Source organism: Aotus nancymaae, unplaced genomic scaffold (assembly GCF_030222135.1).
Source record: "Aotus nancymaae isolate 86718 unplaced genomic scaffold, 86718_ANA_hifiasm-v0.15.2.pri h1tg000032l_0, whole genome shotgun sequence".
NCBI classification, from domain to species: Eukaryota; Metazoa; Chordata; class Mammalia; order Primates; family Aotidae; genus Aotus; species Aotus nancymaae.
Genome location: NW_026988445.1, coordinates 16,673,157 through 16,700,343, shown reverse-complemented (window position 1 = coordinate 16,700,343; position 27,187 = coordinate 16,673,157). Strand labels below are relative to the sequence as shown.

General features: G+C 46.6%; 1 protein-coding gene across 3 annotated transcripts in view; it reads left to right on the top strand.

The window, feature by feature from the left end:
* CUNH1orf198 (chromosome unknown C1orf198 homolog) overlaps positions 1-20,853 on the top strand; it is a 30,139-nt gene extending 9,286 nt beyond the window's left edge. For all 3 annotated transcript variants that reach the window (XM_012459858.2, XM_064383581.1, XM_064383582.1), the window contains exons 2-4: positions 3,435-3,485; positions 14,532-15,077; positions 18,127-20,853. In XM_012459858.2, coding sequence (XP_012315281.1) covers positions 3,435-3,485; positions 14,532-15,077; positions 18,127-18,183 — 654 coding nt within the window. In that variant the 3' untranslated portion in view covers positions 18,184-20,853. The remainder of the gene's footprint in view (positions 1-3,434; positions 3,486-14,531; positions 15,078-18,126) is intronic.
* Positions 20,854-27,187: the final 6,334 nt, after the last annotated feature.

Genomic DNA, 27,187 nt, shown 5'->3' with positions numbered 1-27,187 from the left:
AGCCTGATATTGCTGCCAATGCTTTTTGTGGCTAGAGCGTGCAGCCGACGGCTGACATCAGAGCTTCCATCACATTTTTGTTTGGCATGTTTATTTTTGTAAAGCGCTTTAGTGTTTTTTATGAGCTCAGAATTACAGAAACCCAAGGAATCTGCCCCTTGACTTCGTTTCTTGCTGGAGCAAACAAAAGACTATTGACTCGACACTAAGTTGGGGAGAAATCACAGTGTGACCCTTTCTCCTCCTGTGACCCCCTTGGAATTTCAGCTAATACGGGTTTCAGCCACTGGAGAGTCGGCTGTCACCAAGCTCCAGGCTAAGTCTTTGTTCCTCAAAGTCTTGTATGGAGCCACCTTCCAAACAAAGCCAAAAGTCTTCTCATTTTAATCTTTGCAGATTTCAAAGGGGGTCAAGTTACATAATTAATATTTAGAATCATAAGGAGGAACAGGGGAGCCCAGCTCCATCATGCCCCTCCCTGGCCACTGAGCCTGCCCCCCTGCCTGCCCACAGGTATTCACACACTTCTTTTTTCCATTTGGTTAGCCAGTGGCCTGTTGGATTCTAGATGGAAGGAGCACCTTTGCCAGTTGATTTCCATTTACCTTTTTCCAAAGATCCAAAGCCGGATCTCTACTCTACCCTGTGCATGGCCGGCTTTTCCTCCTGGGGCTAAGAGCTGAGCTGGTGAATTCTTAGGGAGAGTGTGAGTGTGGAGTGTGGAGGCTGGGGAGGAAACTCAACCAGTGAAAATATCCAGGCTTGTGCAGAGTTCATTTATTCACGAAGAGTTAATGAATGATTGACTAGAATAAATGGTATCTATATTCCATCAGCCTCTTCTATTTTTCCCATGTGAAAACAAAGCCCTTCTTGTTTGATTACTTCTAAAAGGAACTCAGAGGGTTCTGAGATCGTAGGATTTTAGGGTCTTTGGTTATTTAGCTTAACTGTACCCCTTGCATGTACAGAGAGCCCCTGTAGCTGAAGGCTGGCCCTCCGCCTCTGCTGGGAGACATCTAATCGCAAAACCTTGTTAACTCACATTCCTCCAGGCATCCGTTTCCATTTTTGGAGGAACAAAGTTTGTACATTGGGAAGTAACTTGAGTTTAACTGAAATTCCAAACAAAAAGGCAGTGGTCCCTCTCATTGTTAAAGGTTTTGCCTGACAGCCATGAGGTAATGCATACCAACCAGTTCAGAAGTCAGGATCATAAGCAAATGCCATTACAGGAGAACGTCTGTAACACTTTGAGGATGGGGGTCATCTTATTGTACACACGTCGACTAGTTGCATATACTGTGTGGTTCTCAGAACTGACTGTTTGAAACACTTTAATGCAGCTTAACCCAGTTTGTAGGGTTTTCCCCCAATTTTGTAATTCTTAATATTTATAACTAGTATCTTTATTACTGGTGCTTTTTTCCTGATACAAATGTAGTTAGTCCTTTTATATGCATTCCTGGGAAAATAAAGACCTGGGTTCTGGCCTTTCGACAGTCTCCTCTCTGGGTTTTCCATGCTCTTTATCGCCAGTATTTGAGAAGTATTTGTGCCACAAATGTACCAGTCCCCACTGCACAGCCACCAAGGCACACAGCACAGCCATGGGGACACAGACCGGGATCTCTACCTTGTCGGTGGCTGGCTCTTCCTCCTGGGGCCCGGAGCTGTGAAGAGCCTGTGCCCTCACATTGGGAAGTCTTGGGGGAGTGTGAGTGTTGGGAGGGGGAGGCTGTGGGGGAGAATCACCTGTGATTGTACAGAGTTTGTTTATTCACATACTCTCAAAGAGTGAGTGAGTGTCCGCTATGGACAGTCGAAAGTCTTCCGGGCTCTGGGGATAGAGGAGTGGACAAAGGCCCTGCTGTGTTGCCCTTGTCATCTAGGGTTGGCCGTGCTTAGGCTGTGCTGGGGAGTCATCACACACTTCCTTCCCTGTCCCAGCTTCTTGGGAATAGGCCTTCAGCTTCTCAGACCCTGGCATGCCTTCATTATTGGAGTTCAAAGACTGATCTGCCACTGGCCATTCATGTTAGGAGGTGTCTGCACAGAGAACACAAGCTCTGGGTCTGGAAGGCTGAGAGTGTACACTTATGTGTTGGTGAGGCACTCCCCCTGCGTGGGCGCTGGCATTTGCCCCCAGTGTCTGAGGCTAAGCTGGGGTGGCCTAGGCTCTGTCAGAAGCTGAAAGAAGAGGGTCTGTGGGCAGAACTGGTTTGCCCTGTAGAGGAGAGGGAAGCCAGACCATCTGACTTGGGGGGCAGTCAGTGTACCTGTGGGTGGGAAGAATACATTTATCCAGGGATACTTTAGGAAGGACATATATCACCTGGAGTTTGGGGGAGATATGGATATGATCTCACTTTAAAATATTTTATCCCATTTTAGTCTGTATCACCCAATGTGTCCTGATTTTTGATTCTGAAAATATGATCCCCATAGAAGCAGTCAGACATGGTGCCCACCTATAGTCCCAGCTGCTCCAGACACCAAGGCAGGAACTTTGCTTGAGCCCAGGAGTTTGAGTCCAGCCTGGGCAGCATACCTAGACCCCGTCTCTTAAAACAAACAAACACACAAACAAACAAACAAACAAACGTTACCCAGTTGAAGCTGGACACAGATGAGACATTTGCTAGCACAGGAATAACTGCAGGTAGAGGGCTGGGATCTAAGGAAAGGTGGCTTCCCCAAGTCGTTTGTGCAGGCCAGTGAACAAAACATACTGGATCCAAGGTCAAATTTGTAGTGATGGTTCTACAGGGCTCTTTCTATCCTGTTCTGTTTGGTGGGGGTGGGGAGTGATTTCAGAGTTCTTGTCATAATTAGTCACATGCATTACATTGGCATTTTTCTTCATTGATTCTGCTGATCCATGCCCTTGAGCGCTCCGGTAGGCCTGTTGGGGAGGGGAGCTCCTCCTGTATTGGCATTGACTGGCAGATTAGGGCCTGGCATTCTTTTCCCAGATTACCTCATTTAATCCTTACAACAACCCCGCAAGGGAAGTATCATTCTGCTTTTACAAATGAGAAAACTGAGGCTCAGAAGGTCTAAGTCATCTTCCCTGGGCCACACAGCTAATCATTGTTCAGGGCTGAGTCTGTGCCTGATTCTACTAAAACCATCAAGCTCTCTTCCATTCCTACTCAACTCATCTGAGTTCATTGCGGGGCCTCACCGACATTCCCTATTGTCTGTTTGGCTGGGGAGCGGGGAGTGTCTGGCAGCCTCAGCCGGAAAGGTGAGGAAGAAATCTGACCAAGACGGTCAGCACATTATATTCAGAGCGTCAAAGCATCAGACTTGTTTAGAGTCAGGAGCTGGGATTATTCCTGAGCTTTGGTTCCCCTATGGTCCTGGGTGGATGTTTGCATGGGGTATGTCTGTGTTTGGATTTCAGGTTTACTCTTGAATTTTTATTTCAGGATATAACTTGGCAAGATGAGCATTCTGCCCCTTTCTCCTGGGAAACAAGGGTAAGTTGGATTAAATTTAGATCTATTTATTCTTTTAAAAAGAATTGAGTAGTTGGATATTTTTCTTTCAGCATTTGATGGACTCAGAAGACAGCCCCCTGACTGCCAGGCTGCAGGGGATGTGCCCACTATTGGTAAAAAAGGTGGGGGTGGGAGGAGCATGGTGAGGAATTAGGAAACTATTGTTTGTGGTTTGGTGATAGAGTTCAAAGTAGTAGTGCTTTCAGTTGGTGTCCAGTGACGCCCCATGACTCTCGTTGACTAGGACTCCCAGCCCGCTTGGTTAAGGGGGCCAGTACTCTTGGGGTCCCTTTCTCTGCTCATACCTCTGGTCTCCAGCACTTAGCACCTTGGTGAGAGATGCCCCATAAGACAAAGTTTTGAGCAAATGGGAGGTGATGAGCCGGTTCATAGACGTAGACGTGCATTTAGCTAATTCATCCCAACTTGGATCCCTAATTCTGTTTCCCAGTCATTCTTCTGTATCATTATCGTCATCATTGCCGGAGTTGCTTAAGAGCATCAAGCTTCACTGATTTTAATTCATTTTCCCCATCTCCTAAGTTGTCCCAGTAGAAGTACATTTATAAGCAAAATGACCAAAAGGCAAGTGACTTTAACCCAAGGAACAGAAATAAAAGACCAAGATTTTCTGAATTCTAGAACATTTAGTGGTGTGTGTTGGAGGGTTCTTTACATCATGAGAGTGGGTTATAGACAGAAATGGCTGTGAGCCTGGAATAGGGCTAGGACTGATAGTCAGATCAGGGTTTTTAAATACTGATACTTTAGAGCATTTGTTTTTGGTTTTTCACTTGTCCATATCATTGCTGCTCAGAGCCCTCGTCCCAGCAGGAGGCCTATGAGGAGGGTGGGTCAGAGTGGTCCACGAAGGACCTGAGAGGCCCTCACATAGGTGACTGTGTCTGAAAATGAAATATTGCCCAAGGGTTCAGATGGACAAGGACAGCTGGCACTGTTCTTGGCACATAGATGGTATTTAGTAAGCTGTTGCTGATTGCCCTGGGTGAAGTGAGCTGGCCTCAGGGCATGGGAGCATGGGATGTTTGAGATGACTGTTAGAGTTAAGAGGTGGTTTTGGGGAAGACATGGCATTAATTTAGTCTCCTTAGGGATCTGGGTACTGGTTGCAGGGGTGACAACATTGTCTTGGGAGACAGCACAGGATGATAAGGAGCTGCCTGCAGTTGGAATAGCTCCTAAATCCAGCGCTGGATCCCGTATCTACTGACATTGCAAAGGAAGTTGTAGGTGGGTAAAAAGTGCATTATTACGTTGATTCTCAGCCAGGGCTCTCAATATTCCTCTTCTGTGGGCTCCCGAAATTGGTAATTATGAGAAGCACGAATCCTATGGATGATATCTGGCAGTAATAGCCAAATAGATTCTCTGTGTGTTGGACATGAACTTGGGTGTGGTGACCCAGAAAGCAGTGCGGATTTTCCTGGACTGGGTCTGTATTTGATGATATCACAGTGTTAAAGGAAAGGAAAGGAAAAAATAGTCAAAATGTCCTAAGACATAAGCTTATCACGTTCCCCATGAGAATATCTGTTCTCTTAAGAATTAACCTTGTTAAATGTTCCCGAATCAGCTATTTGTGGGACAGGACATTTCATCTTTTCTTAACTTGGCATAAATGACATTCTGGGACATGGCGGTGCAGCTCCTGGAGTGGCCACCGATACGGGCACAGCTGCTGGGGCCCAAGTGGGAAACAGGTGCTTGGAGGAGGTCGCAAGAATAAAGAGAGCAAGTACAGCCCACTTGGATCACACTTGTGCTGAAAGGCTCATTGTCCACAGACGCCGGCATATCTGGTCCCTTAGGAACCAGTGTAAATTGAGGAAGCTTGCTGAAATCCAGCTAGCTTGTGTCATCCATCGTAACTTGCATCCTTTGTCTTCAGTGCTCAAAGTTTGCAGTTCCGTTTTATGTACCTGTTAGATGAGAATTCCAGTTTATTTTACAAACTGTTGAGCCCACTCTGTGTCCTTGCCTTCTTGTTTTGACCTCTTGAGGTCAGACTTACTATAGTTTACTATTAGAAATTTCTAGGGACAAAATAGAGGGTATCTCGGAGAGCAAGGGAGCTGTCCCTTCCTCTTTCTTCGCTAAGCAGTGCTGAGTTTTAGATAGGCTACCACTCATTCCTCCTTAGTCTTAACCCTGGAGTGCCCTGCCATCCTGCTTGAAGAGATTTTCCAAACTCTTCTTAGGACTTAAGGCTTATAAGATCCTCATTGGAGGGCCACAAACAGGAGGTGGCTTTACTGAGTATAGGACCCCCGATCTCCAGTTGCAGGACTGGAGGGAGACTTGGATCCCATTTCTTGTTATCTCTCAATTGATGCCTTCCTCACTCTATCATCAGTTCTCTATAGATGCATAACAAACTTAATGGCGTGAAGCAGCATTTTATGTGCTCATGATTCTGTGGGTCAGTGGTCAGAGCAGGGCTCAGCTGGACTGTTCTTCCGTTGGCCTTGCCTGGGATCACTCACGTGTCATGACCACTTGATGGGAGCTGGCTGCTCTCAGAACCTTGCTCATGTGTCTGGTTGGTACTGGCTGTTAGCTGGGCCACGTGCCTCCAGAAAGCCAGCATGGATTTCTTCACACAGAAGTGGAGTGATCCACGTGCAGGAACGGAAGCCTACGAGGACTATTTTGAGGCTTAGGCTGGGCAATTGCATAGTATCACTTCTGCTCTGTTCTGCTGGTCCAATCAAGGCATAAGCCAGATCAGATTCAAAGTGTAAGGAAAGAGATTGCACCTCTTGATAGAAGAGCTCTAGAGAGTTTGCAGCCATTTTAAATCTGAGATTCCATGCCCTAGCAGCTATGTTTTTCATTCCATGGTTAACATCGGTCATTTCTTTCCATTGTTAATTAATCACTCATTGATTTTTTTTAAGTTTTATTCCTAATCGTCGAAAAACACACACAACATAAAATGTTCCATCTTAATCATGTTTAAGTGTATAGTTTGGTGGCAGTAAGTACATTCACATTTTTGTGCAAACATCACCATCATCTCTCTCGAGAACTCTTTTCTAAATTATCATTTTTAAATTGACAGATGAAAAATTATATATATTTATGATGTACAAGATGTTTTGATATGTGTATACATTGTGGAATGATTAAGTCAAGCAAATCCACATCTCCAGAACTCATCTTGCAAAACTGAAACTCTGTTCCCATTAAAGAATGACTTCCCCTCCACTCATGCTAGCCCGTGGCAGTCACCATCTATTTTCTGTCTCTGAAATCAATCATTGATTTTTTTTTCCAGTAGACATTTATTGTATACCCTGTTTATGTCAGACATTATGCTGCAGGCCCAGATTTGAGCATAGGCCACTTCTGTGCTTAAAAACAGCTCAGTGAGTAGACAGCTATGTTTGGTGGCAGATCTCACTTAGGACAAAAGCCATAGCCACTGAGTCACTCCTTCATTCGTTTCCCCATTTGTTTGACTCATATTTGTATACATGTTGGGTAGATATAACTTCATGCCCTTCTTCAGCTGTTTAGTTCAATAGACATTTAACGAATGCCAGCAGAGTGCCCAGCTCTTTCCACAGTCAGAGGACTTCTCCGTCCTCTGACAAATCTACCTACGCAAGGGTAAGCCTGACCCAAGGTCACGGCTATGGGCAGAGTTAAGAATCTCAGGGATGTTTTGTTTCTCACCCAACTGCTACACCTCTGTGTGGGTTCCTTTCTCTTGCCCAGCCCATGGCAGTTCCGCCTCCACAGAATGAGCTGCTGTTGTGCTTAGGACCTGTGGTTGCTGCCGCCATGCAACGTAGCTTTGATCGGGAGAGCTTGCTGCGGCCTCATTGTAGCAGCTGTGAGCCCGCCTGGTTTTCCAGCGGCCTCATTGAAAACCCCCGCTCTGCCTCGGTTGCCTCCTTGAGGCTAATCCTGGCTGTGGTGCCTCTGTTGCCCAGACTTCTTCCATCATGGAAGGGAGGCCTGCTGGTCCTAGAAAGGGTGTGATCCTGATTGTCATCTTTTCCACTCATCTATCAGCTTGGCAGGCGTGCGGCGGGGAGAGGGGGCCAGTGGGGACCTAATGTTGCATTCCTGTGTCATGCTACTGCTGTTTCGAGAGGAAAAAACCCAGCACTTAGAAGGCTCCAGACAGGGGAGGAGGCAGGAGTGGAGAGAGGATTCTTTACATTCCCTAGGCGGTCTGGGCTGGAGAATTCAGAGGAAAAAATGCCTTTGGGACAGGTCAGGCCCTGCCTCCAAGTTGGCTGGGCTCTTGGGACCCCATCCCCAGCCTTGGTTGGCTGAGCTCTTGGTTGACTAGGCGTTGGGACCCTGTCCCCAGCCTTGTCCCTCCCCTAAGCTGTCTGGCTGCTTCTCCTTTCTGGCTACCCCATTCCTTCCCTGATGTCCAGCTGCCTATTAGGACAGTAAGTAGGGGATCGGGTCCTTGATTTCATGGGTATCAAAAGACCTCAGGGGCCAATATAGATCATCCCAGAGTACGGAAGCCTTCCAGACCCTTCCTCAGGAAGACACATAAGCGCGATGAGCACAGGCCCCTCCTCCATGCTGTGCCCGTGATCGGGAGGTGCATGCGCTTTGAATTCTTTCACCCTTGGGAGGCTGGTGTCCCTGTTCATGCTGTGGGTCAGGACAGCGGGATGCAGGGGCTCAGGTGCCTGGCAGGTTGAGTTGGTGAAGAGCGATTGGAGCCCAGGTCTGTCTGTGGCTTGTGGGGCTTTGCTGCCCGTGGTGGGACAGAAAGGCTGTTCCAGCAGGAAGTTCCTGGACGTAGAGGATTTGTTGGCTCTGCTCGAGGGTTCCTCCTCACTGCCAGCCATGAGGCTTCTGAGAGTCAGGGCATCACAGGGCTGCACCCACCCACCCGCAGCTTGGTCTGTGCGCTCCTCACGGAGACCCTCATGTCTGCCCAGAAGTTCCCTCCCTCCCTCCCTCCTGCCCTTCCTCTGGGCTGTGCCTCACCCCTTCCTGAGATGACAGCGGACCCCTGTGGGCTCCTGCTCTAGACCTTTCCCTGTTCTCTGTGTGTGAGGTGATGCGTCACTCACTCAGCCCTGCCCCCAGCCCTGCACTGCCATCACATAGGCTGTTCTTCCCCACCTCAGGGACCATGTTCCCTCCAACCTCAGTGTTTTGCTCAGTCCCCTGACCCCCATCCACCCGAGAAGGCCCCACCTGCCCTCCAGACTCAGCACAAATCATCTGTTTACAGTTGTCCCAATCAGGAGTCTCATCATGTGCTGGGTCTGTGCTGAGCAGTCCCCCAGAATTGCAGCGTGAAATCCTCACAGCAGCCCACTTTACAGATGAGGAAAGCAAGGCATCGAGTGAGGATGTGAACCAGGCAGTCCTAAGCCCGGGACTGTGCTCTTAACCCCCGCTGCAGCTTCCAGAGTGACCCTGTGCCCTGTTACGGTTAGGAAGCACTGTGATGGGGGAAACCGGGTCGTGCTTATAAATTCCTTGTTGGTGCATCTTTGTCCCTGTGAGATGATGAGCCCAGGATGACAGACATGGTTTTTTGTCCCTTAACCTTGACAATCCCGGGACATGGTATACCTCTGCACCCATCCCCTGTCGGTTCTCGGCTGAGTTCTCCCTGGCTGGTGTTACCTTAGAGGCTGACGGGCGGGCATTTGTTTGCTTACGTCCACTGCCCCGTCTCTTTGGGTCCCCTGGGTTTGTTCCTGTCAGCTGCCACTTCTACAAAACTTGCGATTCTAAAGGCTTTTAGTGTCTTCCCACTAATCTGCCTCCTCTTCCCTCTTCGGAGGGGCGGTGGGAAGGATAGATGTGAACTGGCTGGTGAATGTACGAGGAATGCTCTAGTAAATGATGATCTTTTCTGACAAGGCTTCTGTAGCCTTTGTCTCAACAATTTAGGTCTGTCCGAGGCTGCCAAGCCAAACAGTTAGCTTTGGCAGTCTGCACTCGTCTTTTACTGAAATATTACACATTCCTCTTCAGTGAGTGGGATGTTAAAAATAGACACTGGGCTCAGTTGTGGTCCTTCTGTTTTTAGAATAGACGTGGCCAACTGAGACCCAGTTCCCTGCACAGGGTGACTGACACCCAGCCTGACCTGGCTGGAGGGAGTCCTCCTGGCAGAGTGTCCATGGGCATTTGGGACATTGAGGGTGGGCTGTCAGTGCTGCCTTTAGGAGGGATGGTTTCCTTGTGGACTCTCTTTTCTATCCTGTCTCAAACACTATAGAAGACCACTAAGCTGAATCCTTGAACCCCAGCTTTCTGTCTGTGGCCAGCACCCATGAGTTGGCATCCTGTGGCCCTTGGGTTCCTCCCCTTCACGAGCCTTATCCTCCCGCCAGCCCCGGCTCCCTGTTGCTCAGTGTCGTGGGAGAGGGCTGACATGACCTCCTTTCTCAAGAGCCCAGCTCTTTCTCCACACCTGTAGAAAATGGGCTTTTGTTCTAGGAAAGTCTAGGATGCACCCTGGACTGGGAGAGACGGAGAGCGGCCAACAGTATGGAGTCACCCAAGCCAAAAGCAGGAAAACTTACTTTGAAATGGCAAAAGAGGCTCTGCCTTCCTATGGCCTGCGTGTCTGCATGTCTTTGAAAATGAGCTTGGAGCCACTTTTCGCTCTGTCCTGGTGCTGCGTGCACAGACACCGGTACAGGTGCCCCCGGGTGGAATGTGGTCCCTGGACGGATGGGCTGCAGCCCCGAGGGGTGGGCTTGATCACCCCTGGACTCCCACCTGGCCCTGCTAGAGCCTGTTTTTGTTATAGTTCCTGGAGTTTTTAGAGCTGAGCAGAGTCAGATTTAGACAGGAAAAAAGATTCTTCCCCTACTCCAAAAGGTTTGTGTTTAGAAATTCTAGGTGACAAACCCTTTCCTTTGGGGAAAGCAGTGGGGAAGAGACCTAGTGCCCAGCATGGGGATCGATGAGGGCAGGGTGTTTTATTTTTTGATACATAAAATTTTTAAATATTGATAGAGTACATGTGACATTTTGTTGAATCATAGACTGTATATTCAAGTTAGGGTATTTGCGACATCCCTCACTTCGAGTATTTGTCATTTCTATGTGTTGGGAACATTTCATGCCCTCTCTTATAGCTATTTCAAAGTATACAGTACACTTAACTATAGTCACCCTGCCCTGCTATTGAACACTAGAGCAAACCCTCCTTCCATCTCACCGTGCATTTGCACCCATTAACCAACCTCTCCACGCCCTTCCCACGCACACACCCTTCCCAGCCTGCAGTATCTGTTCTACTCCCTACCTTCATGAGATCATCAGGGCGTTTGTTAAAGGAGATGGTAGTTATACATTATTTGCAAAATTAAGAACGGCATACACATACCTAGGGAAAAAGACTTAGAAACAGATGCATCGGAACCTTTTTCTTCTTTAAGTTCTTGTCTTCCCCGTGTTCACCTCCAGACCCCCTAAACTAGGCAGCTGCTTCTGCCAGCACAGCCCTCTCCTCTAGCCAGATGACACCCCGCTCTGAGGAGCTGTCGCCACGTCTCCTGTCAAGCAGGGATGGGAGTGACCTCTGTCATTCTGGTAGAGGAGGTCACACCCAGCTAAGTGCTACCCAGTTCCCTTCCCGCAGTGCCCCTGAAGCAGCCCAGGAACCACTGTGGCCGGCGTCTCTCCCCAGCATTCCTGGCCCAGGCCAGTGCTGCCCTCCACGTACACAGGAAGTTCCGTCTCACCTTCCAGAGGCTTCTGAGCAAAGACACCCATAGGAGAAATTGCTGATCCTAAAAAAGCCTGGAGTTTGACGAAGTGCTCAGTTTTAGTGCCTTCCTTACACTACAATTTCCAGATCAAAGTCAGCTCTGTCCCCTGAGTTGGGCCCCACTTCCGAGCCATTTTTAGTGATTTGCCTATTTCAAGAAACCATCATCTCTATCCCACAGTTTTTCTGTATTCTGTTGTGGAATTTGGAAATATGCCAAGTATTCAGAATGCCTCACTTAGCAGTAGCCCTTTAAAGTCAAATTAGATCACACACGTAAAGAAATCCTACTGTGTGCACTGCTCTCCGCCGCTTCCATGGATGTCGCACCTGGGGGCCACTTGTTGTTTCGTAACGCAGGGATGCCCAGCCATGGCTTCAGGCCTTGGAGTCTCTTGATCCAGGTTGAAATACCAGCTGCACCACCTCCTAATGGGCTGGTGACCTAGGACAGTTTAATTCATCACTCCAATTCTCCATTTTCTCATTTGTAGAATGAAAATAATAATTTAAAAACAACATGCCTGGTACATCAGGCACACTGAGTACCTACATTGTCTTTAACCAGAGCTCCTGGCAGAACCAACACCAACACTTTTTGACTGTTTCCTGTTTTTTTGTTTTTGTTTTTGTTTTTTTTTTTTGGAGACCGAGTCTCGCTCTGTCATCCAGGATGGAGTACAGTGGCGTGATCTCAGCTCACTGCAACCTCTGCCTCCCGGGTTCAAGTGATTATCCTGCCTCAGCCTCCTGAGTAGCTGGAATTACAGGTGCATGCCACCATACCTGACAAATTTTTGTATTTTTAGTAGAGACAGGGTTTCACCATGTTGGTCAGGCTGGCCTCAAACTCCTGACCTCATGATCCGCCTGCCTCAGCCTCCCACAGTGCTGGGGTTACAGGCGTGGGCCACCACACCCGGCCTTTGGGTTTTATTTCCTATAACACTGAGCTTCAGGGCAGCCTAGGCTTGCGTTTTAAACTCGAGTTCTTCATGGCCTCATGATCTCATCTCCCAAGGCTGGAGGGAAGATGTCTGGCCATCAGAAGCTGGGCTTTTAGAAGTCTCAGACTCAGAGAACACGTGCAATTCTCTGTGCTCAGGGCCTGCAGTTCATGTGGGAAAAGCAGTATGTCCATCCTTGCCCCGACAAGCATGCCCCTGCCCGCTGGCAAGGATGCTAGGAGAGTGCTGCTGTCTGCAGAAACTGAAAGAACTGAACAGACCATTGATACGTGAAAGGCTGTGTATGGACGTCATGAACAACCATGTTTTGTATCTTAAGTTAGCACAGGCAGTTTTAAATTATTATACTCAGTGACTAAAAATGCTACTCCGATGTACATGTGGTGGCATCAGAAATTGGGGCAGCCGCTGGAAAGCACATTTGATAGTAGGCATCTAAAACCATAAAAAGGAAAGGTTTAAATTGTTTGTATTTTGATATTTCACTTCTAGAAATCTGTCTAAAGAAATTAATCCAAAATAGGGAAGAGATGTTTATGGCAACCTTAATTATAACAACAAGGCTTAGAAATAGCAAATTGTCTGATAATAAGAAAATGGCTAAGTAGGTGGTGCGATAGCTACTGAAATATTTTGCAACCATTAAAAATAACGGTTTTAGTGACCATACAGCAACAGGGATGATGCTTATGATTAAGTGAAAAAGCAGTGCCCAAAATCACATGCCCAACAGAACCACGTCCTCATAAAACACGTATATGAAAATGTTACATAGAAATAACAAAAAGCAGTAGTGATTATTGGAGGAGAAAAGGGTTGGGTTGTGACTGATTCTTTTTCTTTTTTCTATTTCCCAAACTTTCTGTCATGTAGTTTTATTACTTTTATTTATTTATTTTTATTTTTAACATATTTTTTGAGACAGGGTCTTGCTCTGTTGCCCAGGCTGGAGTGCAGTGGTGCAGTCGTGTCTCACTGTAGCCTCCACCTCCCAGGCCCAAGCAGTGCTCCCACCTCAGCCTTCTGCGTAGCGCTGGGGACCACAGGCGTGTGCCACTATGCCTGGCCATTTTTTAAAAAAGTTTTTAGTAGAGAAGGCTTGTTGTCCAGGCTGGTCTTGAACTGGGCTCAGGTGATTTTCCATCCTCAGCCTCCCAAAGTGCTAGGATTATAGGCGTGAGCTGCCACATCTGGCATGTTAATTAATTTCAGAGAGAGACTGGGAAGTATGAGGGAGTAAAATGGCGAGGAAAGAGAGACGTCTTCAGAAATGATTGAGATTACAAATTGCTTGTTCTGCAAAACTTGGAAGACAACATTCTACTCCAAAGAGGAGGTTTAGGTTTCCGTTTAATGATTGTGTTGGTCAAAACAGCTCAGCAGTGTCATTTTTAGAGATCACTGTGGTTAGCAGCATCTGGATCAAGGAAAGCATTTTGTAGGTGCTCAGATGTGGGGCATGGGCTGTGCTGGGTGCTGGACCCTGCCCTGACCTCTGGGTGTTTGTGATCTGAGGCTGGGTTCTGACCCTGGCTTCGGAGTGGCCTTCTGTTGCACTGTGCACCCTTCCTCATTATCCTCCCTGCGAGGGTCACCACCCATCAGGAAGGCGCTAGAACCATGCTGGAGGAGACAGGCGGGTGCCCTGCTTACCAAGCAGAGAGCCCTTACTCATCTGTGATACTCAGACTCCTCGAGCTGCATGTAGCATAGTGCATGAAGGGGTCTATTAGTCTGTTCTTGCATTGCTTTAAAGAAATACCTGAGAGTGGGTAATTTATTTAATTTAGAGAGGAGGTTTAACTGGCTCATAGTTCTGTGGGCTGCACAGGAAACATGGCATCGGCCTCTGCTTGGCTTCTGGGGAGGCCTTAGGGGCTGTGACTCATGGTGGAACGTGGAGCAAGAGGGAGAGTCAGGGGAGGTGCCATACCCTTTTAAATGACCAGTTCGCGGGAACTCACTCTCATGAAGACAGCACGGAGCCATGAGGGATCCGCCCCTATGATCCAGACACCTCCCACCGGGCCCCACCTGCAGCACTGGAGATTACAGTTCAGCATGAGACGTGGGAGGGGACCACCACCCATACTCTATCACCCGGCCTTGGCCTTTCAGCTTCTGATGAATTCAGGTGCACAATGGAAGTCCTGAACATACCTACCACTCAGGACAGACAGCTCCTGCACGTGGGCAACAGCTCTTGTATGGCTGCGTGCATCCATGTGCTGGGGGTGGGGGGTGAGCTGGCAGCCTGTGACGGTCGATTCTCAGGATCGCTTGCTTTCTTCTCTCCTTTCTCATGTCCCACCGTAGAGTCAGATGGAATTCAGCATCTCCTCCTTATCCATCCAGGAGCCGAGCAACGGCACTGCCATTAGCGAGCCGAGACCACTGTCCAAAGCTTCCCAGGGCTCCCAGGCCCTCAAGTCCTCTCAGGGCAGCAGGTCCTCCAGCCTGGATGCCCTGGGCCCCACCAGGAAGGAGGAGGAAGCGTCCTTCTGGAAGATCAACGCCGAGCGGTCCCGAGGGGAGGGGCCTGAGGCCGAGTTCCAGTCGCTGACCCCTAGCCAGATCAAGTCCATGGAGAAGGGGGAGAAGGTCTTGCCTCCCTGCTACCGGCAGGAACCTGCCCCGAAGGACAGGGAGGCCAAGGCGGAAAAGCCCAGCACCCTCCGCCAGGAGCAGCGTCCCCTTCCCAACGTGAGCACCGAACGCGAGAGACCCCCGCCCCTCCAGGCTCTCAGCAGCGCGCTGCACGAGGCCACCCCCTCCCAGCTCGAGGGGAAGCTGTCGTCTCCTGACGCCAGGCAGGACGACGGGGAAGAAGACACCCTGTTCTCGGAACCCAAGTTTGCACAGGTGGGTGGGCTGCACCAACGCGTCCTCAGAGGGGGTGGGCTCTTCTTCGATGGGGACTGAGAGGGTCCCCCACAAAGCAGGCAGGCCACAGGTGTCCATGCTCTTTTTCCACTCCCCCTCCTTTCTCCTTCCCCTCCCTCTTCCTCAGAGGATGTCTAGGCTCCTAGCTGAGCCACCAACAAATATGCAACAAGACAAGTTTTGCGAGTCCATCTGGGTGCCCTAATTTGTTTACCAGTCTCTGGCTCTGTGGTGACGCTTTTTTTAAATATATATTTTCACAGGTTTTTGGGGAACAAGTAGTATTTGGTTGCATCAGTTCTTTTGTGGTGATTTGTGAGATTTTGGTGCACCCATCACCTGAGCAGTGTACACTGAACCCAGTTTGTGGTCTTTCATCCCATACCCCTCCACCCCTCCCTGCTGAGTCCCCAAAGTCCATTGTGTCGTTCTTATGCCTTTGCATCCTCATAGCTTAGCTCCCACTTATGAGTGAGAAGATATGATGTTTGGTTTTCCATTCCCGAGTTATTTCACCAAGAATCATAGTCTCCAATCCCATCCAGGTTGCTGCAAATGCCAATTCATTCCTTTTTATGGCTGAGTGGTATTCCATTATGTAATACATATATATATATAATCTCACAGTTTCTTTATTCACTCATTGAGTGGTGGGCATTTGGGCTAGTTCCACATATGAATTTTAAAAGTTTTTTATTATGGTAAAATACACAAAAAATTACCATTTTAAACATTTTAAAGTTAAATTTGGTGGCAATTGAGTACATTCTCAATGCTTTGTAACCATCACTACCGTCTATCGCCGGAACTCCTTTCATCTTGCAGAACTAAAGCTCTGGACTCGTTCAACACTAACTTTCCGTTCCTCCCTCCCCACAGCCCCTGGCAACTGCCATTCTACTTTCTGTTTCTATGAGTTTGACTCCTCTAGGTACCTCCTATAAGTGGCATCATATAGTGTGTATCCTTTTGTGACTGACCTAATTTTACTTAGTGTAATATCTTCAAGGTTCATTCATGTTGTAGCATGTGTAGAATTGCCTTTTAAGGCTGAGTAATATTGCACTGTGTGGTTAGACCACATTTCGTGTATCTACCCATCCATCTACAGACACTTGGGTTGCTTCCACCTTTTGGCTATTGTGGGCTGTTAGGAATAGTGCTACTATGAACATGTGTGTCCAAATACCTCTCCCAGCCCCTGCTTTCCCTTCTCCTGGGTGCATACCCAGATGTGGAATTGCTGGATTGCATGGTAATTCTAGTTTTACTTTTCTGAAGAACCTGCATACCGTTTGCCCCAGCAGCTGCGCCATTTTCCGTTCCATCCACATGAGTTCCAGTTTCTCCACTCCCTTGCAACACTTGCTATTTTCTGTGTCTTTGCTGGTGCCATGCAAAGGGTGTGAGGTGGTGTCTCGCTGTGGTTTTGACTTGCCTGTCCCTGATCATGAGTGACGTTGAGCATCATTTCATGTGCTTGTTGGCCATCTGTGTATCTTCCTTGGAGAAATATCCAGTGGTCCCTTGCCCATGTTTTAATTTTTGGTTATTTTGTTGTTGAGTTGAGATCATCGCTGATGACATTGAATGTCTCCCAGAGCGGGTTCTTGGTGCCTCCACACCTCCCTTGGCTGATGGCTGCACCTGCCGTCCTCCTGCGGAGGGAGGATCCAGCGCTGCTCCACATCAGCGCTCCCGCCTGTCCTCCTCTTCATGTCTCTGCGCCTTCTTAAGTCAGTGCTTTCTGCCCTCTCCTTTCCTGCCTCCTGCAGCACCTGCCCATCTCTCCATTGTTTTCTGCCCGTGGCCTTCTCCTTACAGACAGGCTCAGTTCCCCGCCTCACTAACCAGCACTGTAAGACTCTGCACGTGGGGCTTCCTCTGAAGGAAGTATTTCCATAAAGTAGGTGACAGTCTCCACTCCAAAGAGAAGCAGGAACGTGTTTCCGTGTGGGCAGTGGAGAGTAGGAGACAGCACATGAAATTCCTTTGAGAGAACAGATTTCTGAGAGGAAAGCGCAGTGAAATCCCACTGCATTTAAGAAACTGGAAGGAAACCAGAACAAGGAAAGCTGGACTGGGCCCCTTCTGTTTTGCGTGTTTTACCTCACTCTGCATCAGTCTCACGTGCAGCCAAACTGGGCCTGAGTCAGGCCTCAAGGGCAAGTCCCTTAGCCCATTGCCTGCTCTTGTCACCATGCATGCACTTTCTGCTCGCTGGCTGCTTGGAGGGCGGAGAGTCAAGGTTTCTTTGCTCAGGAAGACCTCAGCTCACGAGGTGAACATCTGCTGGCGTTATCCTGGAGGAAAAGGGCATCTGAGTGGAAGCTGGTCAGAAAGTTTATGAAAATAGCAGCAGCTTGAGACAGCCCGTGCTCACAGAGGAGACCTGTCAGTCAAGCCCTTTCCCCTGAAAGAAGAATGAAATTAAACCAGGCCTCATGGTGCATGCGTGGTGCATGCCTGCAGTCCCAGCTATGTGGGAGGCTGAGGTGAGAGGATCCCTTGAGCCTCGGAGGCTGAGCCTGGAGTTTGGGAAAATCACCTCATAACCTTCTACAAGATCTGAAAGAAATAAGCTTCACACTCTCTGCACTTTACTTTCTCAGCTTTGCAAGTTCTTTTTTGTTGCATTTGTGTGTAATGTTTGTTTTATATTAGAAGGAATATATCATATGTCCTCTTATTTAGGATGAATAAATTTAAACATGGCTCTCATGCAGAAACAGAAAAGATTTATAGAAAAATAGACGTTGTTCTTTTCTCTGTAAGGTCTGTTAGCTGCTCACAGACATGCCTGGGGTTGAAGAGGGGTTAGTGTTGGGTGCTGGCAGAGTATAGATTGCATCGAACTTTATTTAATCTTCTGATTCCAAGTGCTGAGATAAATTGAGGTCAAGGGACCTCTGAGACAGAAGTAGGCTCTTTCATCTGGGTCGCTTTAAATGAGATGCTGTTTTTAGATTATGCATAACTGAAAAAAAAAGACTCATGTCTTATTTCCATGTTTTTGTCCCTTCTACAGGTCAGCTCAAGTAATGTCGTCTTGAAGACAGGATTTGATTTTCTGGACAATTGGTAAAATGTATTAGAAAAATACAGTGAAGAATTCTAAAATATTTTCCAAAGTGATGTGCTGGAGGAGGATAAAAGGGCCACCTTTTCCTATGTATTTTCCTGGTTTCTTGACACTCTTTTTCTTAATCATTTGGAAACTGGTCAATATTGCCAGATTTCTTTTTTGGTAGAGCCAGATATATATACTGTTTTCAGTGATTTGATAACAGAAGTTTTACATTTGGAATTTTTAAGGTCTGTTAAGGATTCAGGAGATCTTGTAAATAAAACTTCTGTTCTCAGCTCCACCCAATTTCCCCCTCCTCAAAGGATGTTTTTCAACATGTCACAGAAGTCATAAAAGTGATTTCCATCTCCTTGTTATTCCCCCTCCTCCCCTTTTTAATGGATGGCGTTCCCTTTGATGGGTGATGGAGGGTGATGTTATCAGCCATGACGTCAGCATGCTGACCCGGACCCCGAAAGATTGGCCCCCAGCGAAGTTCTCAGCCAGCACTCGCAGCTGTCTAGGGCTTCTCTGGCGGAAGCCACGTCCCTCACACCATGTGCCACCCTCCACCCTCACGCCATTTCCAGGGAACAGACCGCGGGCATGCCCTGATACATATTCAGAGCATGGATCGTTGTTTAAAAAGAGTTGCATGTTTAAAGAGTTTTGTATTAACTTTGCATTAGTTTGTATCTAGATTATCAGCAGTGGGGCTACCACTTTGCTTGGTTTTGTATCTATTTCCTTTTGGAAGTTCTTGTTGCTTATGTGACCTGTTGGTAGTTCCCTGGACTGGGCACCTGCAGGAGTCAGGGCAGACGGCAGGTGCGGCTGGAGGACAGGGCTCTTCTGCTTAGTTGTGTTAGAGTCTTCCAGCATGAGTCTGGTGGGGGCAGTGGGCATTCTTTTTCCCAAGGGCTAGCCAGCTGCATCATGACGGACCTTCCCCAGTCCCGACCACCACCAGAAGTGGAAAAGTGGAGTTTGTGATCACCCAGCAGCACCCCTGGAGACCTGTGAGGCGTCACAGCAGCAGTATCTCTTGGAGCTGGTGCCCGGTGGCACAAGGTGGCCCACCTCCCATAGGGAAGCTGCTGCGCTCACAGGCTGCTCCGCCCAGTGGTCCCTGAGCTGTGTGAGCCTGTATGTAGGAGGTGTCCGCACATAGCCTCAAGCCCAGTATGGCGCCACCTCCATGTTGCCATCACTGCGTTCTCACCTGAAGCCTTAATCTCTGCGACCCCTGCCAGTGAGCGCTTGGTTTCAATACCAAAGTGTGTCTTCTCTTTTTAAAATAATGCCTGTTTCATAGGACCTTCTGAAATGATTTCCAGAATATTTTATCTGGCTCTAAAATAAAGCACATAGCAACTCACCCCAACCCCTCATCACCTCCAGGAAAGTTTCTGCCAAAGCGGTGGCACAGCCAACGTTTGGTGTGGTTCTTGCCAATTGCTTTATGTCTCTAAACCTCATTTGGCTCCTTGGGTTGTGGAGTTTTCCTTCTCCTTCAGTGACGTACTTTAACTTTTCAAATATAGGTTCTTTCTGTACCATTTAAGTATAGTTGATACATGTGAAGCCAAAAAGGTTTCATCATGGTGGTGAGGGAAAAAGGAGCTTAGAAATCCCAGCTGGCACAGCCTGAGCAGGCTCCAGCTCCCCTTGGGGCTAGCAGCGCTATTCACACAGGGTTCCTCAGTGTCAGCCGCCACCTGCCTGCACCTTCCGCCTGGAGGGCACGGGGCTGCTGTGGGATCTGTGGGAGCGAGTGCATATGCATGAGTTTGTATTCTGTAGTGTTGGTGTAGCACAGAACAAAGGCCTGTGTCCAAGACAGTAGGTCAAGGTTACCTGCCTCTTCTCTTGGGAGAAATTCTAATTTCTTTCCCACTTTCTCATAAGGCCCAATATTCCATCCAAGTTCTTCTTGGTGCTGAGGGGTATAGGAATTAATTATTAAAAGCCTCTGCCTCACTTAGTACCGTCTGGGGCCCAGCACCCAGCAGTGTTAACTCTGATTATAATGTTTCTTAATGGTATAGCCTCCTGAGATTCAATGTAAAATCAAAAATTAGGAAATCCTGGAGGGAGTCCTCAAGGTGTGTTGCTTTGCTCTGCTTTTGGAAGAAGGGACGGCAGGCTCGCGTGCAGGTCTTCATCCTGCCTGACCGGCGGATCTTCCTCTACACCTCGGGCAAAGCCTCTACCAAGATGGTTTCTTAGCTCTCCATTTGCCACATTTTTCCTCCCATACATCGGGAGGGAGATTCTAAAACCAGGAGTTTATATTTATTTTGTAGAAAAGACACACTTTTCAGGAGAAACCTGAGCAGGATTTTGGATTCTCCACCTCCCCCCAGTCTCTGCACCTGGGATTCAGCTCAAGGATTCAGTGTCTGCATTTTTTACAAAAGTTTCCCCAAGAAATCAGCAACCAGCCTCTGTTTCCTCTGGGGGTCCCTCCCTTGTCCACTGGGTTTAGGGGTGCTGCCCCATTGGGAACGGCGGGGCACTGTCACCCGTCAGAGCCACACCCCCTGTGTGGATGTCAGGAACAGCCTCCCTTTCTTTGCATCTCCCTTTCTTTAATTAACATTTTGAAAAATAATAAATTCTTACTGACGACTTGTAACTTGGTCATATTTTATACTCATAGCTTTTAATAAAGCCATTTAAAAAATGCTGTTTGTGTCCGTGATGCGCCTCTGCTGGTATCAGGAAGCCTGTGGAGATGATTGCAGTTGAACACAAAAGAGAAAAAAAGGGGTTCATGCTAGTGAAAGCTAGCTTAAGCCATTTCCAGAAGCCTGCTTTGCGGTCCTGGCACAGTCCTCTCTGCAGGTTTGTGGGAGGTGATGGCTCCTAGCAGGAGGGGTGGGCTCCATCCTGGGGGGCACTTGCACAGCCCTCGGGTGAAATGGAAGCATCAGCAAGGTCTTCCAAACACTTCCAAACAAGCTTATTGTATTGGGTGAATGGCTCTGAAAAGCTTGGGTGAATAGCCCTCAAAGCTTTGGTGTGGCCTCTAGTTAAAGCTGATTTTTGGTGGGATGATGGGGAATAGAAATACAAAATAAAACATGGCCAGTCAGTCCTATTCCATTCATTAAAGTGTAGGTGGTAAATTAACAACTACAGATTAAGCAGATGTCAATTTTCCATGTCAATAAGCTTTTAAAACTAAAAATGGTGAAACATGCCGATTTAGGTTGGCAGACTTCTAACTTACACACAGTGGGACCTTGCTGCTTTTGGGACCGGAGATTTCTGGGAGAGTGAGTAATTGCACCTGCCGACTTAGTGGCATATAGTTTTTGTGATGAAGTTTGTAGGTCATCACTATTGGATGATTCTATCTGCACATTATGAGAGGAAACAAAATAGCTCCCCAGCTTCTAGATTTGGCAGCTTTGATGGTAACTCAGAATGTGTTATTGACACATCTTTTAAAAAGGTGTTTCTATGCAAGAGGGAGTCACCAATATAGAGGCAAAACCTACCTGGGTATATTCAGCACTTTGCAGCCAGGGAGAGAAAATGCTGAATCCAGGGAACAAGAATGCTAGCTGTTGTGGGGTGGGACTATTCATGGGCTTTTCTGGCAGTTTTTTTGCTTGGAGGCAGTCTTCTGATGAACTTGCTAGCTTTCTGGGAACATGGGCACCAAGAGGGAGCGCCCTAGGAGGAAATCAGTGATTCTGAATCACCCAAACTTGGGTAGAAAACAAGTGAGCAATGCTGGATTTAAGAGCAGGGCACTGGTTTGCTAGGGAGGCATAACAAAATGCCACAGACTGGGTGGCTTCCACAGAAGCTTATCTCACTGTTGCGGAGGCTGAAAGTCCAAGATCAAAATGACAGCAGGATGGGTTTCTGAGGCCCCTCTTCCTGCTGTGTCCTTACCAAAGTCATTCCTCAGTCTGTGCTGGGCAGTCTCAGCCTATGTGTCCAATCTCTTCTTATAAGGACATCAGTCCTATTAGATTAGCACCCACACTAGCCACCCCATTGTAACTTAATTACCTTTCTAATGACCTAGCCTCCAAATAGTCACATTCCGAGATACTGGGGGTTAGGACTTCAACATAAAGGAATTTGGGGCGGAGATGGGACAATTCAGCTCCTAACAAGCAACAATTTGAACTAGAAACAAAAAATACCCCCATAATGGCAGGCACAAATACAGTGTCCGGCAGCCAGTGTAAGTGCACAGACTTCTTTATGGGAAACGCTAAATGTTAAATAGGAAAATTAGGAGATCTGAATAATCCTGGATGGGATAACAATATAAAAAAGTTACTTTTTCCCAAATAATTTTAGAAAGTCAGCACAACTTTAAAATTCCAGATGGATAATTTGAGAAATCTGATAAATTACTCTGAGTTATAAACAGAGAAATAGTTCACTGAAGAAGTGAGGGAGGGGTGGCTTGCTGTGTTATGAAAACATGTTACAGGGTCATGGAATTACAGTTTGTGGGTATTGGTACAAGAACAGGCAACTAGATGAATGAAACAGGATGGAGAGCTCAGGGACAAAGCCATGTGTCTTTGGGAACCTAATTTATAATCGAAGCGGTACCACAAACTGGGCAGGAAATAGGAAGGATTATCACTACACGGGGTGGATGAATTCTCACTGCACAGAGAAATGTAAATGTGGATTCCTACCCAACACTACGTAGAAGGTGAGCTCTATGTGAATTAAAGGCCAGACTGTAGTAGGTAAAAGTATAAAGCTAATAGAGGAAAACAGCTTGTGACTTAGGGCAAGAAAAGTCCTTAATGAGACTTTGAAAGTGCAAACCATAAAGCAAAATAATCTGATTACATGAAAGTTTGGATTTCTGTCAGTGAAGATGGATAGAGTTAATTAGCTGAGAGAATGGAGAAGATATTTGCTATGTCAAGTCTAATAAAACTCAAGTATCAAGAACATAGAGGACACGCCTGTGAATTAACAAAAAGAGGTCAGTGATCTCAATAGAAAATTAACAGAGAAAATCCTAAACGCCATCAGTCTATGAAAAGGTGCTAAAAATAACTGGTAGAGAAAAAAAAAAGCTGGATCATGCCAAGTGTTGGCAAAAATGGGATAAAGCAGTGGTTCTCACCTGCAGAGACTCCCCCTATCCCAGGGGATATTTGGCAGTGTCAGGGGGCCCTTTTTATTGTTACAACTAGGGACGGAGGTGCTACTGGTATCCAGTGGATAGAGGCCAGGGACGCTGTTAAACGTCATACAGTGCACAGGGTATGTCTCCACAGCCAAGAATTATCCAGCCCCAAATGGTAATAGGGCCAAGGTTGAGAAATCCTGAAGTGGAGGAACTGTGCAGCCAGTGTGTCAAGAGTAATCCTGTACTATTTTGACAAATTATTTACACATATATCCTGTGACCCCATAATTTCCATCCAGGATATATATCCCTTAGAAGTTCTCACACAGCTACCTAAGGGACCTGTTCATTGTACAGGGCTGTTCACTACAGTGCTGTTTGTTTGTGGGAGTTGGAAGCAAGCTGGATGTCTGTCATTGGGAGGAGGGCTACATGGATCCACACCACGAAGTATTATGTAGCAATTAACAGCAATGAATTAGATGTATACATAGAAATATGGATGGATCTGAACAAATATATTATTGGAAAAAGAAAAACACAAAATGGAATATTAGTCCCTTTTCTGCTGTTTATAACAGAAGAGCTGAAATGGGGTAATTTATAAAGGAAAGTTATTTATTGCAGATTTGGAGGCTGAGAGGTACAAGGTGAGGGGCTGTATCTGCTGAGGGTCTTCTTGCCGGTGGGGACTCTGCAGCATCTCGGGGTAGTGCAGGCTATCACATGGTGAGGGGACTGAGTGTGCCAGTGTGCCAGCTCAGGTCTCTCTTCCTCTTTTTGTAAAGCCATGAATCACACTCCCATGGTAACCCATTAAATTAATCCATTAATCTGTTAATCCATGAGATTAATCCACCATAAGGATGGTGCCCTCATGATCCAGTCACCCTTTAAAGGCCTCACCTCTCAACATAGCCACATTGGGGATTAAATTTCAGCATGAGTTTGGGGGCATAGGAACATTAAAATCATAGTATATATGACAACATATTTGCATAATTTTAAATATGCAAATAAGCAAGGTATATTTAACAGAATAGAATGGTAGCCTATGGGAGGAATAGGGGTGGAGATAAAGGTGGCAGGAAAGAAATATAACAGAGAGGTCTTAAGTGGACTAATGGTAATCATGTGCCAGTAGGCGCCCACTTGCAAATAAATTTGATACTGTGCATCACCTAAGTCTGTTACTGAGCTCTCACATCAGACAGGAGTCTTTTATTTAGCTAGCTACTTAGATCAGAGGCAGTCCTTGACCGACATGGGTTCAGTATTTTGTGACTTGGCTGTTTGGCTGCAGTTGGCGTCACTCTCAATAGTTGTGTGACTCTACAGTTCATCAGCTGACACGTATAAAGCTTACTGGATCGATGCAAGTAGGTGATTGTACAGGTTGGGAGGAGAGTGAGAGTCAGAATTAGGGACACCTGGTGCCCTGTTCCTTGGGGATAGAAGTCACACTAGCTGTGTGAGGTGGGGGAAGGCACTCTGCAAAGGAAGAAATGATTTCATCAATTGGCCAGTGCCTTCACCACAGCAACCTAAAGTTTACACCAACGAAGTTTGTCATGCAATAAAATCATAGGCAATAACCCGTGAGGATTTCTAAAATAATTGTAAGTTTTCTAACTACATTACAGAAAGTGTTGGAAAATAGAGTCCACTGCTTTAGCACAATACCCACATTTTAAAGCATTTACTTCCAATCTTTCATTATGAAACTAGTCAAGTCCAAGTGGAAGGCATGTGTCTCACAGGGACAGCCCAGATTGGAACTGAGATCCAAATGCAAACCTGGAACCCACATGGGCCCTGGCAGTTCTCTTTGTGTCATGCTGTCTGTTTCCCTCCCTCCACCCTGCTTCATTTTGTTCTCTTTCCCTGATTTGTGCCAACATCCAGCCCCAGAAATATAATACTGTAAAGTATTTTTTCCTCGTCATTCTTACTGTGTTACAGCCTGGTGCTGGGCACTGGGGATTCAGCAGTATATCATACAGTCATAGTTGCTACCCTCATGTGGCTTATACTTTAGTGGAGACTAAATATATGACTTCATAAACAATTTTATAGTTGAAAGTTCTTAAAAGAGGATTTCTCCTTCTGGCAATGATAGAGCAATTGGGACAAGGCTTACCCTCTTGTTATAAACAACTAGAAGAGCGTACAAAGTATGTGAAACAACTGTTTGTAGACTTTGGACACTAGGCAATGTAGAACGGTGATCCTTGGGGAGAGGACACAAATGAGATAAGCCTTATGATTGTCATGGCTTTCTGGCTTGAGGCATTTTCTAGACTGTGTTGTAGGAGGTGGGGATCCTAAGCATAGCGCGCAGGTTTCTCTGAGCTGAGGAGAACGAGTTTGGGGACAAAAAGGAGGCTGGAATTTGCAGGAGGGATGTGCAGAGAAAGAGCTCCAGAAATATGCATTGGATTCTCCTTGAGGGTGTTGGCAATAATTTCCAGACTATAGCACAGGGGTGGGGGAGAAATACAGATAGAGCCTGGCAGTTTTGCTTTGCTAAGAAGGATGAGTTTGGAGTTGGGGAGGCCAAAGGGGCTAGAATTAACAGGGCAGAGTTCCAGAAAGGAAGGTTTCCAGAAATCTGCATAGAGATTTCCTTAAGTCTTTGGCTAAAGACCAATCTGTACATGTGTGAAACTTTAGTGCCTGGACAAGATCAATTTCTAAAGAAACAACCATTATCAAGGGAGCTACGAAAATGAACAACTCCCAGAGTTTACATGAGGCCAAGAATCACTCAACTTCCCTCCAGCCACAGTACAAACCAGGTCGCATATGTGGGGCTCTCACCAGTGATGCTAGAAGGGCCATGCATTAGAAGCAGGGCTAACTTTTCCTAGAATATAGTCTAGATCTGCCCTAAAAGAGTTTTAAAATGAGGCATGAAAGGATCAAACTGACTCACAAATGACTTAGCTGCTGCAAGAATAAGCCCAACACTCTTTATAAAAATATCACAAAATCTAGCACTAAACAACATTAAATTCACAATGTTCAGCAACCAATCAAAAATTACTAGACTCACAAAAATTGCTAAGCAAGAAAATGTGATTCATACACAGGAGAAAAATCAACTGATAGACCAACCCAGAAGTGATAGAGATGATGGAATGAGCACACAGGAGACTAAAATAACTGTGATAAACATTATGCAAATGCTCAAGGATGCGAAGTAAAATGCAAAGATGATGAAGAGAGTAATGGAAGCTAAAAAGACAAAACAATATATAAAATAAAAAATTTCCTGTATAGGATTAAAATTAGAGGACACACTGCAGAAATGATTGAACCAAAAGACATAACAGTAGAATCTATCCAAGATGAAGGACAGAAACAAAAAGATTGGGGAAAAAAAGGAATAAAGCCTCATTGCCGTGTGGGAAAATATTACAAGATCTAATGTATGAATAATGAGAGCCCCAGAAAGAAAACAGAGAGAGGAAGGGATCAAAAATATTTGAAAATACAATGGCCAAATTTTTTCAAAATTTCATAAAAACTATAAACTTACAGATGAATTTCAATGACCTGCAGTAGGGTAAATATACACACACACACACAAACATACCAAAGCATGCCACAAATGGCTGAAAATCAGTGATAAAGAGAAAATCTATAGAACAGTCAGAGGAAAAAAAGACATTAAGTACAGAGAAGGAAAAAAATATAAAAAAATGACTACAGATGTTTCACCCCCAAATATACAAGCTTGAAGTAAGTGAAACACCTCACTCTGTCACCCAGCCTGATGTGCAGTGGTGTGATCATGGCTCACTGTAGCTTTGACTTCCCTGGGCTCAAGTGATCCTCCCACCTCAGCATCCTATGTAGCATCCTACTCCCAAGTAGCTGGGACTACAGGTACAC